The 26107-nt window shown below is 39.9% G+C and overlaps 1 protein-coding gene across 5 annotated transcripts; it reads right to left on the minus strand.

The window, feature by feature from the left end:
• Window positions 1–24390, minus strand: pdgfab (platelet-derived growth factor alpha polypeptide b). 5 transcript variants are annotated; one of them, XM_052138390.1, is made up of 7 exons: window positions 23788–24390; window positions 23074–23170; window positions 15635–15760; window positions 13993–14183; window positions 2749–2878; window positions 2067–2206; window positions 1–1293 (listed from the first exon to the last, which is right to left on the minus strand). In XM_052138390.1, exons 1-6 carry the CDS (start codon window positions 23854–23856, stop codon window positions 2112–2114), a joined length of 708 nt encoding a protein of 235 aa, XP_051994350.1. In that variant the 5' UTR covers window positions 23857–24390; the 3' UTR covers window positions 1–1293; window positions 2067–2111. The 5 variants fall into 5 exon arrangements, with proteins under 5 accessions (XP_051994350.1, XP_051994351.1, XP_051994349.1 ...); XM_052138391.1 differs by having other exon boundaries at window positions 13993–14180; window positions 23074–23173; XM_052138389.1 differs by having other exon boundaries at window positions 23074–23173.
• Window positions 24391–26107: the final 1717 nt, after the last annotated feature.

The following is a 26107-nucleotide window of genomic DNA, read 5'->3' on the forward strand; positions in this document are numbered from 1 at the left end:
CATCTGTTTATTTGTTACATAGCTTCATACCCAAGGAAATTGTTTATTGACTATCTTTGTCTCAGTATGTATGCATTTGCATTAGTTATTGTGTTATTATGTGTATAACAGGAAATTATGAACCAACATCTTATGACTAATGATACCATCAGACCTACAGCAATAGTCACGCTTCAGATACGGTATACTGTAGTATTATTTACTCCTTGACATCTCAATAGTCATCACTTACCATCATACAACCATGACGCCACAATAAAAAAGGAAACAAACATAAACATACAGTACATCCTGCTCGATTCTGCATACACATTATAAATATATATTTTAACAAAAATAAAGCATCTTTACATAACTGTCTCTTACACAACACATCTTCCTATCAAAGAGATTTTCTACACAAAAACCTAGTTTTGAGATGTGCTGTAAAATACAGTAAGAGATTTACAATGATGTGAGATTTAAGAAAACCATGCTGATGAATAGGGTGAGGGTCTCCTATTGAGACAGAGGGTGAGAAAGAGAGAGACTGCATACATAAATACTTTATTCTGGCATAATTACTGCATTACACTTTGTCTTCTGTTTACTCAAGTCTTTCTTTGTTAATGGACAGGCGGTTTCAGCTCTTCAGAAGGACAAAATGATCTAGAGGCACGTTGGAAATAACAATATAAATGCTCTGGACCCAAGAGGACAAAGGTATGGATGTAGAACAACAGAAAAAAAGCATCTTCCATTTAGCAAGGTTATATGACAACACATTTGAGCTTGCCCAAACATCCCTTTACATGTTCTTCCTCGTTTTGAATGACTGGAGCCCCGCGAGATAGCCAAGTCCATTCCTCACAGGCATCTATAGTCTTTCTTGAGTGCTTCCAAGCCCAAGTGTGTGAAGTTTATATTCTCTACAAACTTAGTGTTCTCCAAAAGGCTTTCTCGTCATCTTTGACCTTTACGAGAATCGTATATATGAACAACAGAGAAACGAAGCAAACATCTTCCATTTCAGTTTTGCTTCCGCCCAGTGTACGACCACTTAATAATTAACTGAATTCCAATCTTGTTTGTCTTCAGTGTTTGACAGAGCACTTCCAAGGAGTAAAAAGCACCTTCGGCTTTGAGATTGTATGAAGTCCCTCTGGATACAGTATCTTTATTCTTTTTTTTTTTTTAACAGCAATGGGTCAGTAGGGTCGGAGTTCAGAGGTCAAAGTCCCAGTGCTGCTGGAGCACTACCTAACCACTGTTGTCCTTCAATGGCTTGTTTATTGTGGTTTCACCTCATGTCCACTAGAGGGAGAAAACAATAATACACGTTAGTTAACAAGCAATCCAAATCACATGTCTGTGGAATTTGGTGCCATTTCTGTAATGTGATTGTGATGACTTCTTTAGTTAGACATGCTATTTGTTTTTGAGTTACACATATCCACTGCACGGTGATTTTAATGTTTATTATTAGGCATAGAGTGAACACTAAAGAAAGAAAGGAAGAATATGTGAAAGAAACAATCTTTGTGATCAATTTCACCAAACCATTATTCCACATGTATTTTCATTTCCTGTCCACATATACTCAAAATTATGGCAAACACACGCTCTAGTCCAAAGTCTAGTGAGCTGTGTTCCTACACGGCATTTTAAGGCATCATAAGGCATCATAAGAGCACTCCTAATGCAAAGGCTGTTCCAAAAGGTAGGGAGCAACCTTATGCTGGCTTCTAAGATATTTAATTTTGGCCCAATTTTAAGGAAGCAAAATGGCAAATCAAGCTGACAGATAAATCGGTGTGCTATGTATAATGATGATGCCTTGAAAAATGGTACAGTAGCTTCTTTTGTAGGCTTATGCACTGTAGATGGCATGGCAGATCACGAGGGTTTGGAACAGAGCTAAACGAGAAACCTGGTGGAAACATTTTGACTTTGTGAATTGTAGGTAGCAGACAGACATTCCCGTGACACATGCAGCAAAGCGACAACACAGCACAGTGCAAACATCTCTCTCATTCAGTGTGGCGTGATTCTGATTGGAAGACTCTCTCTTTCTGCCACTTTCCTACCTGCAGGATATTTTGGTCCGCTGAGGGATAGGAAATGTTTGCCTTTTATTGAATATCCTTGTTGATCTGTGCTGCCACTGCTTGCTTTCTGCGTTTCCGTTTTTTACCATTTTTAACTTTGCGTGGGCCTGGAAACACAACTTTGGGGAAGGGTGCAAGCAGATGATGGGCAAAGTGTGGTTCAGTGGAGACAGACAGAAAGACAGATAGATAGACAGACAGATAGATAGATAGATGAAAAGACAGACAGACAGACAAACAGACAGATTAACAGACAGACAGATAGATGAACAGACAGACAGATAGATAGATGAACAGACAGACAGACAGATAGATGAACAGACAGACAGACAGATAGATAGACAGATGAACAGACAGACAGAACCTGAAGAAGTAACTTCAGATAAACTTTCACATATTTTATCATTCGATTTCATTCTAACACACTCAAACAAAGAGCAACATGCCTGTGGTCTCTCTTATCCTCCCAATTGCATCATTGCTCCAACATGGACAACGGAGTAAAACATGAGCTCACACAAGCATTGACGTTTGGCAATAGCAGACTGGCCAACAGGTGTGTTTATCATTGCTGACAGCACAATGCCACAGGGTGCACACTCCATAGCCAAATATTCATTCAAACATCAGGCCATTCTGTTTGTGAGTGAGAGATATTTACCTGTGTCTGCTTCCACATGCTCCATGACGTGATGATGTGACGTGCACACACATTCCAGGTGGTCTTCTAACCTGACGAGCACCTCCTTCAACTTTGCTTTCTTACGTGATGCAAATTCTACCTTTGCCACCTAGAGAGAGAGAGAGAGAGAGAGAGAGAGAGAGAGAGAGAGAGAGAGAGATCAGGTTAGTAAAGGGGTCTCATTCTCTTAGTGTTGGTCAGTGCAGTCAGACAAATGGGGACTGCAAATATTTTCTTTGAACATCCTGTATTCCCTCTGCCATACACAATATAAGGGGCCATTCACATTGAAAACGTTCCTGCACTGTTTTAAATTGCTTTTCCATGTAAACGTACACTAGAGGGATATGTTCATTTTTAAGATGCCTAAACAAGTTAAAAGAACTTCAATTACAAAAACATGCCTTGCGACACTTGCAATCTGTCGCATTTATTGCATTGAATCTAGCTTTTCTTTTTTTTACTGCAAGAATGCATTTGAAAGGCCCCATAGAGATTATGCAAATTGTATTCCTTCATTACACACAAAAAGTGCCAATTAAGTATTTTAGGAGTAATACCATCTTTTTCGTCATGTACCATGGTAATACTGTGCTTTTTAGATACGTACCATAATAATGCGGATCACCATGAAGTACCATGTAAATATTATGGAACATGAATATTGTAATGTTCAGTACTGTGGTATATTTCGCAGCATGGTATTACCATATGATACCATGGCTGTGGAACAACCACTATATTTTCTTGTAAGGGGTAATATTCAATATGTGTTTTAGCATCATAGATTCTTAATTTTCTTAATGTTAGGGTACCACATGCTCAGTTTGCTCAACTAACTAGCTAACACTGCCAACTTTTTATTCATATGCAACAATGGAAAACTCAGCAGAACAATTTCTGGGCCATAAGCCCAAAACAGTTACATGTTCCACAGTTAACGCCCCACTGCACCAAACTAAACTCAAAATAACTATAGAGCCGTATACAGGGGTTGACTCACATCTAATTGTGCTAATTTTAATGCTATGCAGGCATCTATATTCCCCTTTACTCTGTGAAGTCAATGCTGATATAAGTGGGTCTTTTAAGCAGGGAAATAAAGATTTCACTTTGTAAAAGTTTGGTTTTGTTGGTTGGGATAAAGAATGTTTCTTTACTGGGGTAAGGAACTGTACCACTTCTAAAAGAAGAAGCATCCCCTCTCTAAATCTTTTGGAGGGTCGGGTGAGTGCCAGGTTAGAAGCAAACCATTTATGAAAACATTTCTTTACCATCCAGGATGGAAAAGGCAATGGTGGTTTTAATGAAGGAGTATCATCTGGTTAGGCACTTAGTTTGGGGTGGACTTTGGGTAATTGGGTTTTATTTAACTATTTACCACTGGTTACTCTAATCTGCTGAAGTTAATTTACTTTAGTCAGCAGCTTCAGTTCTGGTTAAGGCTGGAAAGAGTTAAAGATTCCAGTAGCAACAATGGATGAGATTGGTTAACTGGGATCAATTGGGATGGGTTAAGGCTTTTGCAACTTCAAGGAAAAGAAGGAAAAGGGAGAGTTTGGTGGCGGCATTTCTTCCATTTTAGTTGAAGAATTAGAAAGGACAAGGTCTCTGCTTTTTTGCAATGGAAACTGTCTGGCTGCATCTATTACTGCACTGAAATGACCTGAACTGCCTTTATACACTCTTGTGAATTAACAACACAGATTAATATAGGCACTTTGTTCACTTTCGGCTTCTACCAGTTCTAGATGAATGTTTAGTGCTATGACACTGATACAACAGAAACTTTCTCTTGCACTCACAAATCAAAGCACGCAATTTGGATCTGTCACACCCTTCAAATCCAAACTAAAACAGAATCACATTATCCAGTGCATCATTCAAAGAGAGCAAATAAAAACCTCTTTGTCTATGGTACAAGTGCAAATATTGGTTAACATTATGGAACATATGATGAAACACTAATTCGGAAACTTCCACAAAAATATATGCAAACGTACACAATGCGATTATGCATGTGGGGAGAAAGTGGGAGGCTAGTTGAGGCTCGGAGTTACTGTTACTGGTTTCTACCCCTGTCCCACTGTCTGCCGCCCACCTCTCCCTCCACTTGGACATTCTTGCGCTTGGTTATATTTACAGAGCCAAGTCTAAAACAGCCCTTGGCGTGTAAGAATGTTCTGTGACCGAGGATGAAGGGTGAGAAAGACTCAGAGGGGCTTGCAAAGTGTCGGGGGTGGGTAAGGGGTTCAGGAAAGGGTCACAATATGAAAGAAGAGCCCTAGGACCCCTTCGCACCCTACTTTTCTGCCCCCACTCTAATATTTCTATTCAAATTCAATTTAATCATCAGCTCTGTTGCAGTCTAGCGTGAACACGTCAGGACTTCACACATAAACTTACCCACATATTCAAATGGGATTTCTAAAAAGCCCCATACTCCTTAGGAGGCCCAGCAAGTGCTATTTATAAACTACCATGCTTTACAGTGTACCGAAAGCCCTGCAAAATCTCAGCACAGGGCACTAATGGTATGACATCTGAGCCAATCTCAGCACCCCATAACAGAGAGAGCAAGAGCCTGATTCTAGAAATCCACCCCAACCCCCTCTGACTCGCCTTGCGCTCTTTAAGGACTATTGTCCAGGTTTGGGATAATTGGCATTGGGATTTCCCCACAAGAAAGGCTGAAAAAGAAAGGGTGAGAGAATGAACAGGCATCAGGAACATTCAAGACAAAAACTGAGAGGTGCATCATGGGTAATTAACATGTGGACAAAAGAAAATGAATATGCGGCACAGGAGACGGAGTTTTGCTGCACATCTGTCAGTGGGTAAATTTGACCACAAAACGATGCTGAAAGAGTGGGGGTTCCGGGAGCAAAACGCAGGGCCCAACGGTGACCAGACGACTGGTGGGGTAACCCTAAAGAAAGAAGTGTATGGGGAACAAGCATTCTTATTCAGTGTGTGACAAAGAGAGGCCTGAACAGCTCAGGATCTTTTAAACTCTGACAAGAACGAGTGATTCTGGGAGGGGGAGAAATAAGGGAGACCTGAATGTCTAGAGTTACAGAAAGCGCATGGGTGAAATCGTTGTCGTAAAACACACGTACTTCCATACTGGCACTCAGACAATCACTGAGATAAGTAGCAAAAGTTGATCTAATCTGTGCCTTATCTGTCATAGCCCTTTTAAAAACGTCCCTTAATGCCAGCAGAGAGCTTAGAGCTGAAAAGATAGAAAGAACACAAAATTATAGATATGATGGCAATTACACTCCACCACATATAGACAAACAAACAAGAAAGAGAATAAGAGGGAAGGAGTGAAATCATAGTTTCCTGGCATTTCAAGGCATTTTCTGGATATGTAACATCAATAGAGGGGTGAAAATCAACATCTCATTTGCATTTATGCATTTGTCAGACGCTTTTATCCAAAGCGACTTACTGTGCACTTCTTACAGGGACAATCCCCCCGGAGCAACCTGGAGTTAAGTGCCTTGCTCAAGGACACAATGGTGGTGACTGTGAGCAACCTTCTGCTTACCAGTTCTGTACTTTAGCTCACTACGCCAACACCATACCACAAATTAAGTTAAACCGAATGCAGACTGAGGTTAACACACTGCCTATCCAAATTTCAAAATCTTTAAAAGGCTTCATTAAGTGTATTGCAATACTTGGAGCAAAGAACTGGAGTTCTAACGAAAGACCTGCTGTATGTAATGACGCATATAAATGGCTGCTTACCACTGTGACAATTCATCCAGCATCCCTTGACCAAGCTAAAGTAAGGTAGATTAGTACAGAACTTGACCTTCTGTACAGCTCTAGTTATTCTTGAAACCCGGCAGTGCGATACTCAGATATTGTTGGCCTTTGCATGAAAAATTGCTTGTTATGTTCCTTATTTGTAAAGGCCCGAGTATACTTCATTTTTCTGTGTTCCGGATTGGATCACACCTGGTCGCTCGCGTTGCCTTTCAAAGTGTATTTTTTGGACCGCGAGCGAATACGAATGTGTTCGACGCATGTACGGTACGACTGCTTTGTGATGCTCTTTTTGTACAGTCGACACAGCAGGCACATGCAGATAGTCCACGCAGACTATGCCATAGCCACGGTAAGTAGGGGTGCTGAGACTATGCCATAGCCACGGTAAGTAGGGGTGCTGAGACTATGCCATAGCCACGGTAAGTAGGGGTGCTGAGACTATGCCATAGCCACGGTAAGTAGGGGTGCTGAGACTATGCCATAGCCATGGTAAGTAGGGGTGCTGAGGGTGCTGCAGCACCCCTACTTACCATGGCTATGGCATAGTCTGCGGGGACCGTCTGCATTCTAGCTTTAAGTAATGACCAAAACGTTAAGGGTTTTTTACATTTCATCAATGATTACGAAGACAAGAAAAATACGATTACATTTACGCATTTGGCAGACGCTTTTATCCAAAGTGACTTACAGTGCACATATTACAGGGACAATTCCCCCCGGCGCAACCTGGAGTTAAGTGCCTTGCTCAAGGACACAATGGTGGTGGCTGTGGGGATTGAACCAACAACCTTCTGATTAACAGTTATGTGCTTTAGCCCACTACGCCACCACCACTCCAGATTGAGCTGATCACCAATCAACGGTCGAAATATTTATAACAGCCCCTAAAACAATTAACAACATTGTCTGTTAACAACCATAACTTCTAAAAAAAACGTAATGCTAATAGTAGCTAATACTTTAATATACTCTTTATATGCTGCTATTTCAGGAGCTCAAGTTTTCACAAGGGCAGTGGTCCCCATCCCCGCCTGCTGTTACTGGAAAACATAAAAGCACTGTTGACTCTGATCTCTATTTTATTACTGGCTTAATAACTTTAAAAGCTTCAAGCACCATTTCCATAAGAAACACTTAAAGGCTATGTTGTTTTAATTTGTTAAAAGTGTTTTCAATGGTATATTTATTTTACCGTGGAACCACTGTTCTAAATGACTAATTTAATTGTGCACTATTTTTATTTACTTTCAATAATTAATGAAATAGTAAAGCCGAGACTAATGCTGGCCTAACAGACAGCAAGCCAAGTGGTATCCAAGGTTAAGCAAAGACATGGGGTAATCCTATTTCTCACCTCGTTCTGTTTGTGCACATCTTATTTGAGAGATCCTTTGATGTGTATTTATAGACTATATCCCTTTGTCAGTTATATCCCTTTGTCAACTTCATAGACAGATGGAAGTAAAACCAGATATGCAAGACACTGTTAACACAGCTTGCTGTGAATGTATCCCTGAACAACACAACTAATTCACTATGTCAACTGCATCAGCCTTTCCACTCTGATACAATAGGCTCTTTAGCAAGACTTTGCCTCTATAGTTACATTTTTTATATTAACACCACTTTAATTCAATTCTAGCTCTATTTGATTTTCCTCTGTTTGCGTCAGAGCAGAGGCCCGTGTCCTCTCTCGCCGGGTCATTTGAGGCTCTTTAACGGCCAAAATCAACATTCTTAAAACACCTCATGCCTCTGGTGCTAATGTAAACCAGGTCTCATTTCCCTTCATACTAACTTCTAAAGCAGAAATCCAAATTTGGCTCATCCAAACACATAAACACTTGCCTTTTACGCCACATCACATGCTTACACCCGAGTGGAATCATTTTAATAGCTCTCGCAAACATTCCTAATCAGGAATATCCTCAGTTAGTCTCTTCATTAGGAATGAACAGCGGTGTGCCAGATTTAGTAACTTTAGCGGTCCGATTAACCAGCGATGAAAATAAAATAAACGACACTCGCACGCTCTCAGCTGCCAGTGACGGACCTATCGAGAAGTTCCTACTTCAAGGAAACCACTAATGCCTTGTTTCATGCAGAGGAAATGGAAAACGTTTGCTCAGGTTGAGTTAAGGTACACACCTGGTCCCGATATGGAGATAAAGATATGACACCTCAAATCCTCAGAGCAAACCACATAAAACCTTCGCAGACACTTAATGTCATTCACTTCTGATTTAGTGTATTAAGTTTGAAAATATATTTAAAATAAACCATAAAGTGATTAAAAGTACTTATCTCATGGCATTTACTGTGTAGGTTTGGATTAAAAAATATCAGCTATTTTTATGGGCCATATTATACACTTTTGTCACAGTTTCTTGAACCAAAAGCAGTCTAAATACATTTTTAAATGACCCCTTTCCTCCGAGTAAATATGTTGTTTTTGCTTCTGTACCTTTAAGACTTCTGTATGTAAATGATCTTTATGATTGGCTTACCTTTTCAAATGTGATATGAGTAATAACAGCCCACCAAGGGGCTGAATACTGACTAAGCATTGATAAATGTGGATGATCATGTGTTCTTGTGCTTATGGTTGTAACTTCAATACGTTTTTGCAGCTTGTCTGGGTGGACTGGGAGGGAGCCTTGCATTGTGAACATTAGATGATATCTACATAATACATCAAACTCTTATTTCAAAAGAGCAAGGAAAATTGAGTTCAACCCCTTTCAACTCTCTTTACAATGTGGCATTACAGTCTATCGTAGATACTGGATGAATTGTAAAATAGAGTCTATTTTGTGTTTGTTTTTCTCACACACTGCAGGTCAGATAAGAGTCTCCTCACTGTAAAATCAGGTTTATTCTGTCTAGGGTCCAACTCCTTTCCCCACCCCCAGCACTCTACTGCAGCACCTGTTGTAGTAATGTGTGATTATGTTTGCATGCAAGTGTGTGTGTGTGTGTGTGTGAGCATGGCACATAACCAGACACCCACTGCAGCATAGCAGTTCAGGGAAAACCATCAGTAATGTATAGCAGTATGACAGCAAAGAAAGAGCAAGAGTGAAAGGGGACATAAGGTGAAACTGAGACAGACCACACATTGAAAAAGAATGGGAGAAATTGCCACGCTAATTATCGCTCCCGTAGCAATGGAGGCTAATCTTTTTCAGTCGCCAGGATGAGCATGCACACCAAGTCATAACACATTTTTCTAAGTTTCCAGCTTTTTGTCATTTCCATCCACTCTGAAAGCAAAAATGCTGCTTTTTACTATGAATCTTGCCATCTGCAGTCTCCTTGATTACACTTTCTCGCTCTTGACGCATGTGCAGAGTACATCTAGATTTACACTCACAGAGCACTTTATTGGGAACAACTGTACACCTACTTATTCATGCGATTATCTAATCAGGCAATCGTGTGGCAGCAGTGCAATGCATAAAATCATCCTGATACGGGTCAGGAGCTTCAGTTAATGTTCATATCAACCATCAGAATGGGGAAAAAGTGATCTAAGTGATTTTGATGGTGGCTTGAGTATTTCTTTAACTGCTGATCTCCTCGGACTGTCTCTAGAGTTTACTCAGAATGGTGCCAAAACATCCAGTGAGCGGCAGTTCTGTGGATGGAAATGCCTTGTTGATGAGAGAGGTCAACGGAGAATGGACAGACTGGTTCTAGCTGACAGAAAGACCACAGAATCTCAGGTAACAATTCTGTATAATTGTAGTGAGCAGAATAACATCTCAGAATGCACAACACATCGAAACTTGAGGCGGATGGGCTACAACAGCAGAAGACTACGTCAGGCACTTTATTAGTACCATAGTGTTCCTAATAAGTGCTCAGTGTGTGTACAGTGCAAAAGTAGTTACATTGTGTTCTGTTTCTCATCCAAAACAGATCATATTACTTCAGCAGACATAGCTTACACCACTCGAGTCGTATGGATCACATTTATGCTACCTTTATGTCCTTTTTGGAGCTTGAAAGTTTTGGACCCCATTCACTTGCATTGTATGGAGAAACACACATCATGTTTCCATAAAAAAAATTATGTTTGTATTCCGCAGAAGGAAGAAAGTCATACGAGTTTGAGATGGCATGAGGGTGAGTAAATTATGAGAATGATCATTTCAGGGTCATCTAGTCATTTAACATTTAAATAGGAGCTCTACTTGCATGAGTAGAAAATAACTGTCCTGGGCCGCTGCCAAGATGGCCAGCAAGTGGACAGAATCCATCAGAGGAATATGCAATGTGTGTAATAACAAGGAAGAGCAGCCATTAACTCCTGTTTCATTTTACATAACAGCTCAATCACTACAATGACAGACAGAGAGAGAGAGAGAGAGAGAGAGAGAGAGAGAGAGAGAGAGAGAGAGAGAGAGAGAGAGAGAGAAGTAGATGGGTTGACTAAATGCCAGAGAAAACATTAAAGAAAGATAAAAGTACAAGGACATGAGTCAAGGTGGAGAAAGATTAGAAGACTGTTAGAAGTTGAAACATAAACAGACAGACAGATAGATAGATACATAGACAGACAGACAGACAGACAGACAGACAGACAGACAGACAGACAGACAGATAGACAGATAGATAGATAGATAGATAGATAGATAGATAGATAGATAGATAGATGACAGACAGGTAGATAGACAGACAGACATTTAGACAGGTAGATAGACAGACAGACATTTAGACAGGTAGATAGACAGACAGATATTTAGACAGGTAGATAGACAGACAGATATTTAGACAAGTATAGATAGACAGACAGATATTTAGACAAGTAGATAGACAGACAGACAGACAGGTAGATAGAGACAGACAGACAGGTAGATAGACAGACAGATATTTAGACAAGTATAGATAGACAGACAGGGAGACAGACAGATATTTGGACAGGTAGATAGACAGACAGATATTTAGACAAGTATAGATAGACAGACAGATATTTAGACAAGTAGATAGACAGACAGACAGACAGGTAGATAGAGACAGACAGACAGGTAGATAGACAGACAGATATTTAGACAGGTAGATAGAGACAGACAGACCGGTAGATAGAGATAGACAGACAGGTAGATAGACAGACAGATATTTAGACAGGTAGATAGAGACAGATAGACAGATAGACAGATAGATTAGATTGATATTATTCAAGTTAAAATAGTTTTTTAATAGGACTGAATCAATCTGATTTGCACTAATGGAAGTAATTTTAGACAGACAGACAGACAGACAGACAGAGAGTGTGTGTGTGAGAAAGTGTTGGTATTCTCATTATTCGGTGTTATGTTCCACACCCAGCAGTGTCTCCTTTGAGACGAGCTTATCACTGCAATGAACCAAAGTACAGCAGAGATCTGGTCAAACACACACACACACATGCGCACACACACGTTCCCTGTGCATTGAGACCTATTTACAGTCTATCTTTTTTATATCTCGCCTCTGAACAGCAGTAGCCTGTGCAGGTCTGCTCCTTTTTTAGGATGAGAAGGGAAAACCGAGAGAAGGGTAAATAAATCTCTGAAGAGTATTTGCTCAAATATATAACCTCACAGCTGGAAAGAAACACATAATATATTCTGGGCTCATCCCTGTACTCTGTGTTGGAAAAACATACAAGACTAACACTTTTTATTCATTTTATGCAGAAAAAAATTAGATAGAGCTGAATGGGATGAACTGAACAGCCATTCAGAAAAAATTAAACAAACAAATAAATAATAAATTAATAAAGTGCTCTATGGTTCCTCCAGGCATCTACAGTATGTCAGAAGCACCATAGTAAAGACTAAGAAAGTATAGAGTATATATACATTTTCCAGAGCAATCCCAGCAGCAGCTCTTAATGTAAACAAGACAGCTAAACATTGACCTATAGTAAATAAGATGAGCAAATAGAGTCGTCTGCCTTTTGTCAGTACAAAAGAATAAGCAATGTGTTTGTGCAGAATATAGTAAAGTGAAGTGTGTGCCGATACAATCACTGTTCATACTACCCATGATTTGTGTGTCAGTAGATGAAAATGATTAATAATACTCACATTCTATATCATTTTACAAGTGTAAATCCAAATCATGACATTCAACAGGGATTAATTCATTAAGGGATTAACTGTTAATGCACAAAAAACATAAATCCATATTTCTATTCTTCTAATTCATTGCATACAGTCCATCATCACTATCAATGTCTTATGAATGTGCTTTCTTTGTTTATATCGCTTGTGCTTGACAGGGAATGGACTATATAATAGGACCTCAGAATTAAATTGCACTTGACCCAGCCCATTAGTGCATTGTGCACGTAATTTCACCAAACCCACTTGGGCCTAGACTTATTGCATGCTTGCACGAAAATATCAAAACTTCCTGGCCATGCCCACAGACTTTGCATGTATGACTTAAGGATATTGCTGCACTTAGCGCTAGCTTTCTTAAAATAGGGCCCATACACAATTCGTTTGAGAGTGTAGGGATCAATCAAGAGACTGTCTGTATTGCGTCATTCGCAGTGCATCATGGGAGAGGGCGGTCACTGCTTTTGCTGCACTTTGTTTGCCGTGATTCTCTGATTGGTGGATCGTAGCTCTATGGCAACATAGATAATGTTGTTCCAAACCAGGAATTCCTCTATTAAACTTTTTTTTTTTTAAAGACTTATGGCTTCAGTAGAAGCACATACAATCAATTAACAACTTTGGAACTCATGGCAGGTCTGTATTTAAAGCTTTATAAATCATTTCGCCTATGGAGAAAATGTATGTGATTTTTACTTGCGGAACCTTAATGGTGGCACTCCATTGCAATATGCTCTACGGTATGTAGTTAGCGGTATGCTCGTATACCATTTCGAATACATAGATTATCTTTGTCAAGTAGGTGTGACTGTAAAAGAGTGTGGCTATGAACGACTGTGATAACAACGTGGCTGTGCCGTTAGATCAGTGTAGTGCTGAAGTGGCCGTTGCTTTGGATGGATGTGACATAGATGTCTATAACACTGCTAGTGCATCACCGTGGGCTCGATTTTCAACTCCAGTAGGATGGCTGGAGTTTTTCCAGATATATGTCTGCATGTATACCATGTAACCCACAGTATCCACTAGGACTAGGTCATTTTTAGTTGACCAAATGTGTCAAATACAGAATATCATTATTCAATTGGTCTGAAATGTTTAAAGAAATGTCCTGGTTACTATCGGAGATGAATTCTTGGCTCTTACCTATATTCTCAGCCTATATATTTGGCTGAATGCTTACAAATATTGGCATATTTGATAGTTTACTGTACATATGGACACAATGACACAATAGATAGTGTAAATACTGCGGTATCATCTCTGTGCGAGAGTAATGGCATCTTTTTAATGACATTTCTGGAACATAACATCGATGGAGACATCCTACCTTAACTGTGCGGTGGTGTTTTTTGGAGGGGTGACAGCGCATGTTGCTGGTGTTACAGCAGCCTGTGCAGCGTTTCACCTCCACACACGAAGGCCATATTAGGAAGTTTGCAGCGGTGGGATCCACTTGACTGCGAGGGATCTCGTAGATCACTGTCCGTATCTTGCACATGGCAGGCAATGCCTCCTCTACTGGACACAATAAATGAGGGAGTGTCATTATGCATGAAATAAATGAATAAATTACAATGAATTAAAGACAAAGAATCCTTAATTACTTAGCTAAAGATACAAATCAAAAAGGTGAAGTGCGTCACTAGCATCACCAAACAGAATTGCAAAAATAATTACTACTTACGAACCATTTTCCCACCCCAGATAGGCAAACAGATAGTCCCACCCCAACTCGCGCCATTAGACGAGCCAATGTTTCAATGATAGGGTACCATGTTTTTTTTGGGGGATATTTACCATGATAGCATCATGTAAATTCTTTGAAGTAGCTTGCAAAACCATGGTAATTATGGAGTACCTTGGCATTACCATTTGATACGTCACATGGTACTGCCACAGTACTTTATGTATGAGTTTATTTTGGGTTATATAATCGAAGCAAGACAAAACTGCCTCTTTGTTCATGAGCTTCTCTTTAGCTGATGCCAATAAAAAGACTCCTTACAACTGCATGAGTGGCAAATATTAAAGAGGGTTTTAAATATCTGTGAGGCTCCATATTTACTTAGCCAAAAATAAGAGAGACCACAGCGGTGAGATAGCTGTTCGATCCCGAGGTTTAGACGCTTTGAGAGCAACAGTTGTAACAAAAATGGCTCACAGCTATTCTGAGCCCTGAACAGTTTTCTGTGTGTGCCCGAGTGATTGGGAGGTACAGATGGGCCAAAATATCCCAACACACACACACACACACAGTGATTGAAAGGGAAAGGAAGAGCGAATGTCAGTGCACTCAGTGTGCCAGTCTGAACTATGTTGAATTCAACGAGTTGTGACATGAACTCTGAATGTTTGGAATTTCCTGGCTCGGATACGTTTGTGACCTCGAATGTACCACCAATCAAAATACTCTCATGTATAATCAAATAAAGAAACACCCTCCAGTCATTGTGATTTCCTAAATAAAACTGACGTCTCTGCTTTTTAAGCAGTCAATATTGGATTCGCACCAACCTGTCGTTTATTTAACATAACATTTGTACTATACTGCTATTTTGTGAGTTGAAGGGTTTGTATGGGCATACAATATGTACGCTATCAGAGCTGATGTTATGTACTGTATACAGCATTTTGACGGTTCACAACTGACCTGCCAATGAAATGCTTGGGTTCATTACAAGTTAAGCTCGATCGACAGCATTTGTGTCTGTTGATTACCACAAAAACAAAAACATAAATTCAGCTCTGCCCTCCTTTTCTAGAACAGGTTACAGTGAGGCACTTACAATGGAAGTGCCACGTTTTGGCCATTAACAAGCAACATGGCATATTAATACAGAGTTCATCTGATGTGCGGTCACAGGTTTGTATGGCCATTTATTTACAACGGCCACAAACATGTGCCATCCAATCAGATTTAATAGACGGAACTATCCGTTTTAGATCATTATAAAAATAGCAAGTCTTACCAATGCTCCTTTTCCGTCTGTGGGACAGCTGGTGACTCTTCAGATCCGAGGAGTCTGTCTGATACTGGTGATGGTTCTTCTGATGGTGTCTCTGTTTGACCTCCTCAATCACCTCATTTCCAGGACCTCATCAAAACACAGGTTCTCCATGTTACTTTCATGTGACATAGCAAAAAGATAGAAATCACGTTTTCCCCTTTAAAGCCAACATGCCACAATGAGGCTATTCAATGGATGCCCTGCAGCCTATAGTGGCGAAATTACATGGCTGCTGAATGGCTACACCAAAGCATGAAATAATTTCCTTCTGCAGAAGTATGCAGAAACTCATTTCTTGACAAACAATGGTGGCTTTATAAACTAGCTTAATTGGAAATTCTCCATGATGGATTTCTGGAGGAACTATGTCATATTGGGCCTGGATATGCTTGCCAAGATTGTATTTATGTCTTATGTACAACTGACATGCACAGAGAACAAATATGAACTTCTGACAACTCCTAGATTTTGTCACTGGCGCGATTGAGTAAGAAAACCATTTTGCACTGTGTAAAGATGAGGAAAGAGACCAAAAAGACCCAATCAGTTTAATTATTATGTTTACAGCACTGTCTTTGTAGTACAGTTTAAACAATTCATGGTTGAAGTGTATCCCATCCATTATCCAAATATAACACGCGTTCCATGTGAATTTCATTGAAGTCCAAAATCAAGGGAAGTCCATTTCAAAGTTGTCTATGCATCTTGCCATAAATGTACATCGAAGGGAAGACGAAAATCGTTAGAGATTGCTTACAAAATTTCACACTTTCCTCAACAAGCCACACAAATGGAGGAATCATTCATGTTTATAACACAAGCGACATATGAGTTAAGCACCTTAGTGTAAGGGGGGTTGCTCAAATCAACCCTAAAGATAAAGTACACTTCGGTTTTCCGCATTCAGGTTCGTCTAGTGCACAGTGCACGTGACGCACATTTCGTCATTAACACAATATGCGTGAACTGTCCGCATGCACCCCAGTTTTTCAAAACAGTCTTTTGACTGTACTAAAGAGAATCAGAAAGTAGTCATAGTGTGCATGCATTGAATACATCCTTACAGGTTCGCAGAGAAAAGAGTATACTTTGAAAGGCTAGATTGCGAGGCGTATACCCTAGCCTCAAGTATTAGCAATGCTAATACTGTCTGCCTTAGCAAGTATTAGTATTAAGTGACTTATCAAGATAAATAAAGTATATGATTAATTAATTCAAGAGAGATAAAATACTGAAGGAAATCAGTTACAACAACTATTACAATCTGACATTGTTCTATGAGATATTTTAGTTCTGTTAAGTTTAACCAGGCAGTTAAACATCAAACTATATCACACTTGCCAGAAGTTCTGACCCCAGTGCTGAACGATGAGGGTGGGTCCTTCAGCAATGCAGAGAGAGAGAGAGAGAGAGAGGAGAGAGAGAGAGAGAGAGAGAGAGCACCCAAGCACACCCTCTGATTTTCAAAGACTGCATGACCACACACAGTTCTGAAGCAGGAAACACAAGTGACATGTAAACAAAAGTCCTACTCTGTTTTATGTCTGTAGCTCATCTCATCTTTCCCACCAAACGGAAAGCCTTTGTTTTTAAGTTGTTTTTCAGACTCAGTCAAAGATGAAGCATTGACCCACAGAGAGAGAGAGAGAGAAAAAGAGAGAGTTTGATCCTGCGAAACACACCTTATCTCATGTTCAGATCAAAACTCAACTCATGTCATTATGTCAAACTTAGGAACTTTGTTCTCACAAACTCAACACAAAATTATTATCTGGAAATTGAGCTACTGTCAAAGTGCACTTAAAGGTATAGTTCACCCGAAACCCTTTTGTGAACATTAACTCGCCCTCAATTCATTCCAAACTTGTGTGTGCAACCACAAATGTGATTTTTAGGCCTTCTTTTTCTCTCAGTTTTGGCCTTCCGTCCACACTGAGATGGCGTTTTTCGAAAACTGAGCTTTTTGAAAACATTATGATGTATTTGTTGTCATGTGACGCAGTCATGTGATCTATCCAACCAAAACAATCAAGATGGCGGCCCGTGTTATGGCGGCGCTATTGTACTTGATACTCACTTTGATAGCGTTGTTAAAAAATAAATGTTACTTTGTACAACCATCACATTGGGTTCCTTCAAAGGCGAAGGGAAGTTTACTCGGAATTGGTGTCTGGCGACGGAACACGAGGATTCAGACCGTACATGCAACGGGGATTTTCCGCATGCGCAGTAACTCGTGTGGACGAGCAACTTTTGGAAAAACTTGAAAATGCTAGTGTTGACGCAAACAACAATGCCATTTTCAAATGTATCCGGATGAACGTAGGTGCAGCCTTAGAGCTGCGGCAAAAGGCCAGATTGGGATTTGGAATATAGCACATGAAACGTATGGACAACCTTTATGGTGCTTAGTGTTTTTTTGTCCTTTTTTGGAGATCGATGGCCTCTGGTCACTATGATAGTGGCCGAATTATATCTACATGTGGAGATAAGGGTGGCCATTGGCTATATAATACATACACATGCAGAGTATCTTTAGCTTATTTTCTGATAAAAATATCTAAAAGACAAGACAAAATTATTTAAGAAGCAGAATGACATATTCCGTTTTGTTTTCAGAGAAATAGAGCAAGATTTGGTGCTGTTTATGCTATACAGTATGCTTTCATTCATTGGAAAAAAGCAGCTGTAAATATTCTGCGAAATGAGTACTGTAAATGATGATAGATTTATAATTTTTGGGTAAACTATTCTTTTAAACCCATTGCTCACTTTGAAACAGACACATTTTCATTAAATATTATTTGGCAGGTGATTTTCATCCACATTACCTTGTACTTGTTTTAATTACAGGGCCAATCTACAGTACCTGAAGCTACATGGATTTATGCACCTTCCTCACAATTGCACCATGCTGATGAAAGCATTCTTCCAGTGTCTGTGTAAATTACTGAGTCAGAACTTATAATCTTTGCATTACCAGTGCAGATCTTAACCACTAGGCTACCATCATGAAAACCCCTCTTCATTTTACCTGTCACTCATGAACTGCTTTCAACTATACCTTTCCTTCGTCCCTAACTGTGAGTGCTTTCTCTGAACCAATTACAAAGGACAGCATTAGTCCTTCTTCATGGATTGACAGCTGTCCTTTCATCCAAGAAATGAAGGTCCCTCCATCTGTGCTGTTTTCTTTTGGATGTGAAAGCGCTGGGCGACAGGAGAGGCAGACAGATGGACGGAGATAAGTTAAAAGGGTTCGGGGCGGCGTAGAACAAGTGCAGCCTGTTCCAGGTGAGCAGAGAGGTCACGCGCGATGACCTCACTGAAAGAGAGACACCGTTTCCTCCCTAAATCACTGTCACTGCTTTCATGACCTCTAATTATCTGTCCATTAGCGGGAGATCGCTATCTGTGCCTTCGTCCGCTCATCATACTCTCCTCATATGGAGAGTTGACAAGGTTAGCACTCTGATCTGAGGGATAACAGTCCGTTATTGCTTCCCAAATGAGACTAATCAGAATGGAAAACAGGAAAACGTTGATAACTGCATATACACTAATTGCAACGATATCAATGATCGCACAAAACAATACTGATGTTAATTGAGCAATGTAGAGGCAGCTTTCAAGCTTATCCTGAGAATATACAGTAATATAGACCTAAAAACCTTTCACGGTTATTTACTCCTGTAAGTAATCGATTTAAACAAGGAAAACATAGATAGACCGTTGCTTAGTAAGTTAGTAGCAGGGAAACGCTGAAGTGTGTAATTTCAGCACCACTAGCATCACCATACAGAATTGCTAAAATAATGACTAATAAGTTCCTGAACACTCCCTCCAATCTTCAATTGAGACACTGACTGATCTCACTGTGAATTCGGCACCAGTAGGTCGAAATTTCTTCAGCTAAAATCAGTCTATGTTTCCCTTTATTCTAACCACTATATGGAGAGGTGGTGGTGTAGTGGGCTAAAGCACATAACTGGTGAACAAGGTCACTGGTTTGATCCCCGTAGCCACCACCATTGTGTCCTTGAGCAAGGCACTTAACTCCAGGTTGCTCCGGGGGGATTGTCCCTGTAATAAGGGCTCTGTAAGTCACTTTGGATAAAAGCATCTGCCAAATGCATAAATGCCCCAAGTAGCCAAAGCGGGAACAGTTTTTGAATGAATAGACATGTGTGAGCTCCATTTTTTCAGTGAAATGTCCACAGGGGGGCGCCGTACGCGAGTTGTTTGTAGTTGTAAATGATGTTGTACAGTGAAGACTAATGCATATTTTATTAACTACCCCCTGGTCTCACGTAGCCAGAAAATAAAATGCAAAGGTCTGGGATCTATAGCAGCTTTAATTGGCCAAGAATTGCCCTCTTAGACAGAAAAGACCGGTGAAATGTCCAAAAGTCAGTTGTTGTAAATTATATAATACTGTGTAGAGGAATGCATATTTTATGAAATACCCCCTAGTCTTGCGTAGCCGGGCCTTTGACTAAACGGCACCGGTTTGGGATCTATAGCAGCTTTAACTGACCAAGAATCGCCCATTACACAGGAAAAGCCCTCTAACTGTACATGTAGAGCGATCAATCACAGTCGGTTTTGTCATTACGTGTCATTAAGGTGTGGGGTTATCTGAGATTTATCATGCCATAATTAAAGACAGACATGGGGAAAGAAATCTGCAACATGCCTTTGAATATCTTTAAAAGGTTTGATGTCACTAACCTGGCAAACTTACACAAATCCGAGAGATTATTTTGTCGTCAAAAGTGCTCAATGTCTCGATGCAGAACCATGTGAACAGGACCGTTTCCAGGTGGACTAATGAAAGTTCCTGTGTTGTTCTTCTCGCGAAGGTTCCATCAAACCAGCCAATAAGATTTGCACTGAGTGGTTCGAGAAAGTGTTTTTCAATTTGGTGCGCTATGCGCATCAGAGGGCTAGAGAACGGACTGTGGGCGGTCTGAGACTAACTACCTCCTAACTCAAAGTCCAACCCTAAACCTAACCACCAATGAAGAAAAAATTGAATCTTTGAAAGAAAATGCAACCTCCGAATTGCAGCCATTATTGATTATGTGAACGCTGGGGAGTACAAATATATTGTATCGTATTATATAGTATGATACGACGCTCACTATACAATACCATTTGTATCATAAACAAACACATTACAGTGTAATTAAAACCAAGCCGTGCAATATTGAGAGCTGCTTGAGGCGGCGCTGAGCAACACACTTACAGTACATAGGCGAGAAGATGAATGGCAAACGCCAAGTAGATTGTACTCTAGACGTACAGCATGTCGAGTTTGCCAAACAATGGTGTCATGACCTGGTGCTACAGTACATCAAACATGTTATTTTATTTACGCTGACATAACCACGCAAATCGGTGGATTCATGATGCAGAAACAGCTGCAGTAAGATTAACAGCCGCCTCTCCCAGCCGACACAGAGCTCACAACTTAAAAAAATTGCTTATTCAAAAAAACGACAATGTAAGAAACCCGTGATTACATGAGACTTATTATTATCTGCTTCTGACTTCGAAATGTGAACAGCTTTGAGAACAACACTTGTGCATGTGTTATAAGCCAGTATTAATGCTGGTAAAGTTTACATGCTAAGTGAAACGGGGGAAGAGGGCAAAAAACATGGCCGACATAACGGCCCGCTCGGTTCTGCCTATGGACAGTCTGCCCCGATCGGCCCCAAAGTGCCCGATGCCAGATTACCAGTCCACCCCTGCGTAAGGCTATGCATTGTATTGTATCTTGAAGTTTGTGCATCGTTACATGCCTAGTGAACGCAATTACTTCCTGGCTTCCATACGACCAGAAACCATGTTACTGAGGCTACTTACACAACACACCATCAGTCGCACCACAGGAAAAGATAAACACATTTGAATTGATGGAAAAATGTCTGATGGGAGATGCCGCTTGTCAGTAACTCTGCAGATTGGGGTTGAAGTCCCCAATCTCTGCATATTAATCTAGGATAGGAGAAAGTAGCCTATTTCGACACATCACTTTTAAGTCCACTATCTCTTTTTATTCTCTTTGACTGACATTTCAACAGTCTGCCCTGTCTTTCAAGTGCTGTTGATTACAGCAACAAAGATCTGAAAATACACCATCACTGGCGTCGGTCATCCTTTACTAGTCTTTTGTGTGTCTGTCAGACAGCCTGATTTAAGCGACCATTAATAATTAGATTACTACAGTACTATCTAAGAATTTTCTCTATTTGAAATTTATTTTAATTCCATTATGAGCACACACAGTAGTGTGTAAAAATATCTATTTGAACTATTTTACATATGATCATAACACAGTGCTGTGTTTTTACCTTATCGCTTGGTATGCCCACCAATTCTAACCAATAATAGAGCCAAAAAGAAAATACCCATAAAGCGCAAGTGTCACAGAAGCAGTAGTTTTGGTCAATTTCCAATGAAAGCTTCAAAGGAAACCCTGCGTTTGATATATTACGAGTGCCTGTGTAAACACCAGCTCAAGTGAACAAGGAGACGGCTTGTGTTAGTGATCCCTGTAATATTATCCAAACTAAAAGAGGGTGAAGAAGACACAGAAGACAGTAGAAGAAGGAAAACAAGATGTTTAAAAAGCCTTGGAGTTTGAAGATTGTATAGGCTGGCTAGCTAGCTAGCAAGCTAGCTAGCATTGTTGGCTTTCTCAAGAGAAATTTCAACCTTGCACGACCTGCAAACCATACTTCCCTCATGTATTTTTACTGTTAGGACTGAGGAAGTCAAAAACACTCGTGTTCCACCATTAAATGCCCTGAGGACTTTAAACCAAACATCCATTCCACAGTGGAAGCCTGTATTTATGACATGTGCAGACACTCTCTTATCATTAATTATTTTCACGTTCACCCCGTCCCCCTTGCACACCTATCACACCTATGGTCTCACCACAGAAACCAGATTGGTTACACTCATACCCTAAATTACGATCTCTTGTGTTTTTTGTTTGTGTAATTACATTGTGCTTGTGGTAATTTGTCTGTAAATGAAATTACAGTGGGCAAATGAAACCACCTGCGGACAGCTTAAGAATAGGAAACCTTGGCTGCAGCAAATCTTTCAGTTGGCTGTGACATACAGTAAGATACATGCATTTCTATGAAAACAGAAACAATCTGTGAAGAACTATTCATGACTCTCCACCCATTGGCCAGCATAAACAATACTTTTAAATGGTTTTGTGCCACTCATAAAAAGCAGCTTCATTACTTTGTGGGATATACCCTAGACACCACAGCAACTAAAATAAACACCTGTAAACAACCAAGCCATATAGCACATGAGATTAGTTATTGAACAAAGTCCACAGAGGTGTCAAGAAGACAATGAGCAGAATTTACCTGGAGAATTTACCTCCAGTAGCCGCTGGAGGTCGCTGATGCTGTTGATTTCGCTGTGCGACAGTCTGTCTATGAACTCTTGAGGTATTGGGAATTCCTTCTAGCCACACATACACACAAAAAGAGGTAAAAGGAAATCCGTTAAGGAATTTAAGAAATACATTATGACATGGCGCCATGCATTATGACGCAGTGCGTTCTGAGTGACTTTGAAGTGTGTCGCTGCGCGTTGCGCTCACACAGGTGCATCAGTGCGCTGAGCGCAATACCGATATAGTATAATTATTTCCAACTGCGAAAACTTATATATATATATATATATATGTTAAACAAACTCTTTAAATGCTCCACAGAGCTTTAGCACATGTTTATCCGCAGCCACAATTGTTCATTATGCATGCACGTCTGAAATTCTGGTCTATTATTATTAGTTTTAAAAAATATCAACTTGAATCTTATATGAAACCAATGGGACTGGCCCATTTGTAATGCAGAGCTGATGCCATAAAAACACAAAGAATGGTGTGGAATTCAGATCATTATCCCATAAGTGAAATTAGAGTATTACATCAATACATTGGGCATGACATTGCTCAGTAACAAGACTGATTTCAACATTATGAGGAATCTTCGGGACTGACTGCACCTAATTCTTTAGGACTTATGGTTCTGTTTATTCCTATCAAAGCTTTTGTGAAATCTTTGCCATTTTACCTCAGCAGTTGCCAGCAGAAGGGGCGAGATGATGAGCAGAAACCAGCAGAATATGGTTCTCATCTCCATCCAATGTCAGTTTTACACCCAGTAAGAAATATGAAGACTGTAGGAGCCTTGGAGTCGCTCCTAAGCGCAAGGAGTCCAGAACCATACCTTGAAAAGATCTCCCTTTAAATGACCCGAACCACCCAGCTCAAGTCTACATGGGACAATCCAAACTCATGGAAGCTGGTATAGTGATCCACTCAAAGTCCTGGTCCAACTGAATCTCAAAGGTGATTTAACTTGCCAAAATACTTCATGACTATCCAATCCAAAGACTGAACCCCTTGTGTAGATTCGAATTCAATGATAAATTCCAATGCAATAAAGTTACTATTAATGTATCAGGCTTTAACAACTTCTCAGAGCTTCATACACTTGATATGAGTTCAGTATTGGAGTCAAAGCAGCTCAAAGTGGATCTTCAAGAAGAAGGTCGTCATGAAGTGGCAATGCAGTACAATCCCATGCATGGACAGAGTGGAGGAAAAGCAGAAAGAAAGCGTTCAGTCCTTGCTCGTCTTGTTCACCGGGGTCCGTGCACTGAATGCGGTCTCATGCGAGTCTGATCTGCGGAATATATGCGCCTCCCCTCGCGCCCCGGTAATCACCGATCACTGCTCGAGGAGCCGGTTGGCTGGAGCTGTTTGTGAAATTTAACCCTTCAACCTCTCATCACGGCACTTAAATGTACCAATGAGTTTGTAAGCGGACTGACATTTCCCCCATTAACACACTTTTCCAGATTGTGGACACTAAAAATAACATTAAAGCATATTATAAACATCTTGTACCAACTACACCCACATATCTCATATTCCCTGTACAGTCTATAGGCATCGATTTAACTTTTTTTATCAAAAATGTTATTCAAATATTAATTCAAACTTATATAAATATAAGCAAATTCATCACCTTCCGCTACAGTATGCAACAAAAATAGTTAGCGATTATAGCATGAGCAGGTGTTTGGCATAGCTGAAGCCCCATCGTGTATTTAGTGATGGGAAGGTTACTTTTAAAAAGTATTCCATTACAGATTACAGAATACATGCTTTAAAATGTAATTTGTAACGTATCTCATCAGATTACTTCTGGTCAGTAATGTAATCTAAATACTTTGGATTACTTCTTCAGCACTGGTACATTTTTTTCACTAGTTTTGACTATAAAAATATCTTATGCAGTGTTGTTTGTAAAACAAGGTAAAGCTACTTGATCTTGTTTTAAGGAGTTTTAGATATTTTTTCAGAAAACAGAAAACATTTCTCATCAAGAATATGATTTTTAGAGAAAAAATTTATATATACAGTATATATTAACCAACATGGATTTTCTTCATAAAAAATAGGATCTTGCCCGGTAACAGGTGTGTAAAAAGTGCTAGAAATAGCATTTTAGCATTTACATTTACATTTATGCATTTGGCAGACGCTTTTATCCAAAGCGACTTACAGTGCACTTATTACAGGAACAATCCCCCCGGAGCAACCTGGAGTTAAGTGTCTTACTCAAGGACACAATGGTGGTGACTGTAGGGATCAAACCAGCAACCTTCTGATTAACAGCCCTGTGCTTTAGCCACTACGCCACCACCACTCCACTTTTAGCTTAGCATAAATCAAAATGCTCACATAACAATTTACACAAGGTTTATTTCTATTTCAGCGGCTCCAATCTTAATTCAAACTTAATTCTCTGTATGACTGTAACACATCTTAACCCTGGAGAACCAAGAACCCTTTTCTTCTTTGGAAAATTATGAACTATGCATTAAATTACTGCTATAAGTTCACTGAACACCAAAATATCCACTTTTTTAATTTTAACCCTTTATTCCCTAATTTAGGATTAGGGCCAAATTTGACCCATTGGGCTTTAGGCGTATCATTTCAAAGAATCACAATAACAAACACTGTCAATGCAAACTATTTTAAATTTAGGAAAATAATCAGTCAACCACACAGCTACATTTAACAATGTTTTTTTGTTTTTTTTTAATTTATTTGTTGCATGTTAGAACTGGATTTCAAATGTACAAACACTTTGGCCAATGGAAACAAGAACACAAGGCCAAAATCACTACCTGAAAAGAACTAACACCATGGGTCTTTGCTTATCCAAAAATCTGTTCTGCTAGAGAGAGGAACTCACACTAGACATGTGCTGTCAAATTCAGGGCCAAAGTCACTATCATCAGCTTCAAGTTGCTCCAATACTTGTATGACAGTGATCTTTCTCTGTTGCTTTCCCTGTCCTGAAAAGGAGCTGCCAT

The sequence above is a fragment of the Xyrauchen texanus genome, chromosome 12, assembly GCF_025860055.1.
Source record: "Xyrauchen texanus isolate HMW12.3.18 chromosome 12, RBS_HiC_50CHRs, whole genome shotgun sequence".
Lineage (NCBI taxonomy): Eukaryota > Metazoa > Chordata > Actinopteri > Cypriniformes > Catostomidae > Xyrauchen > Xyrauchen texanus.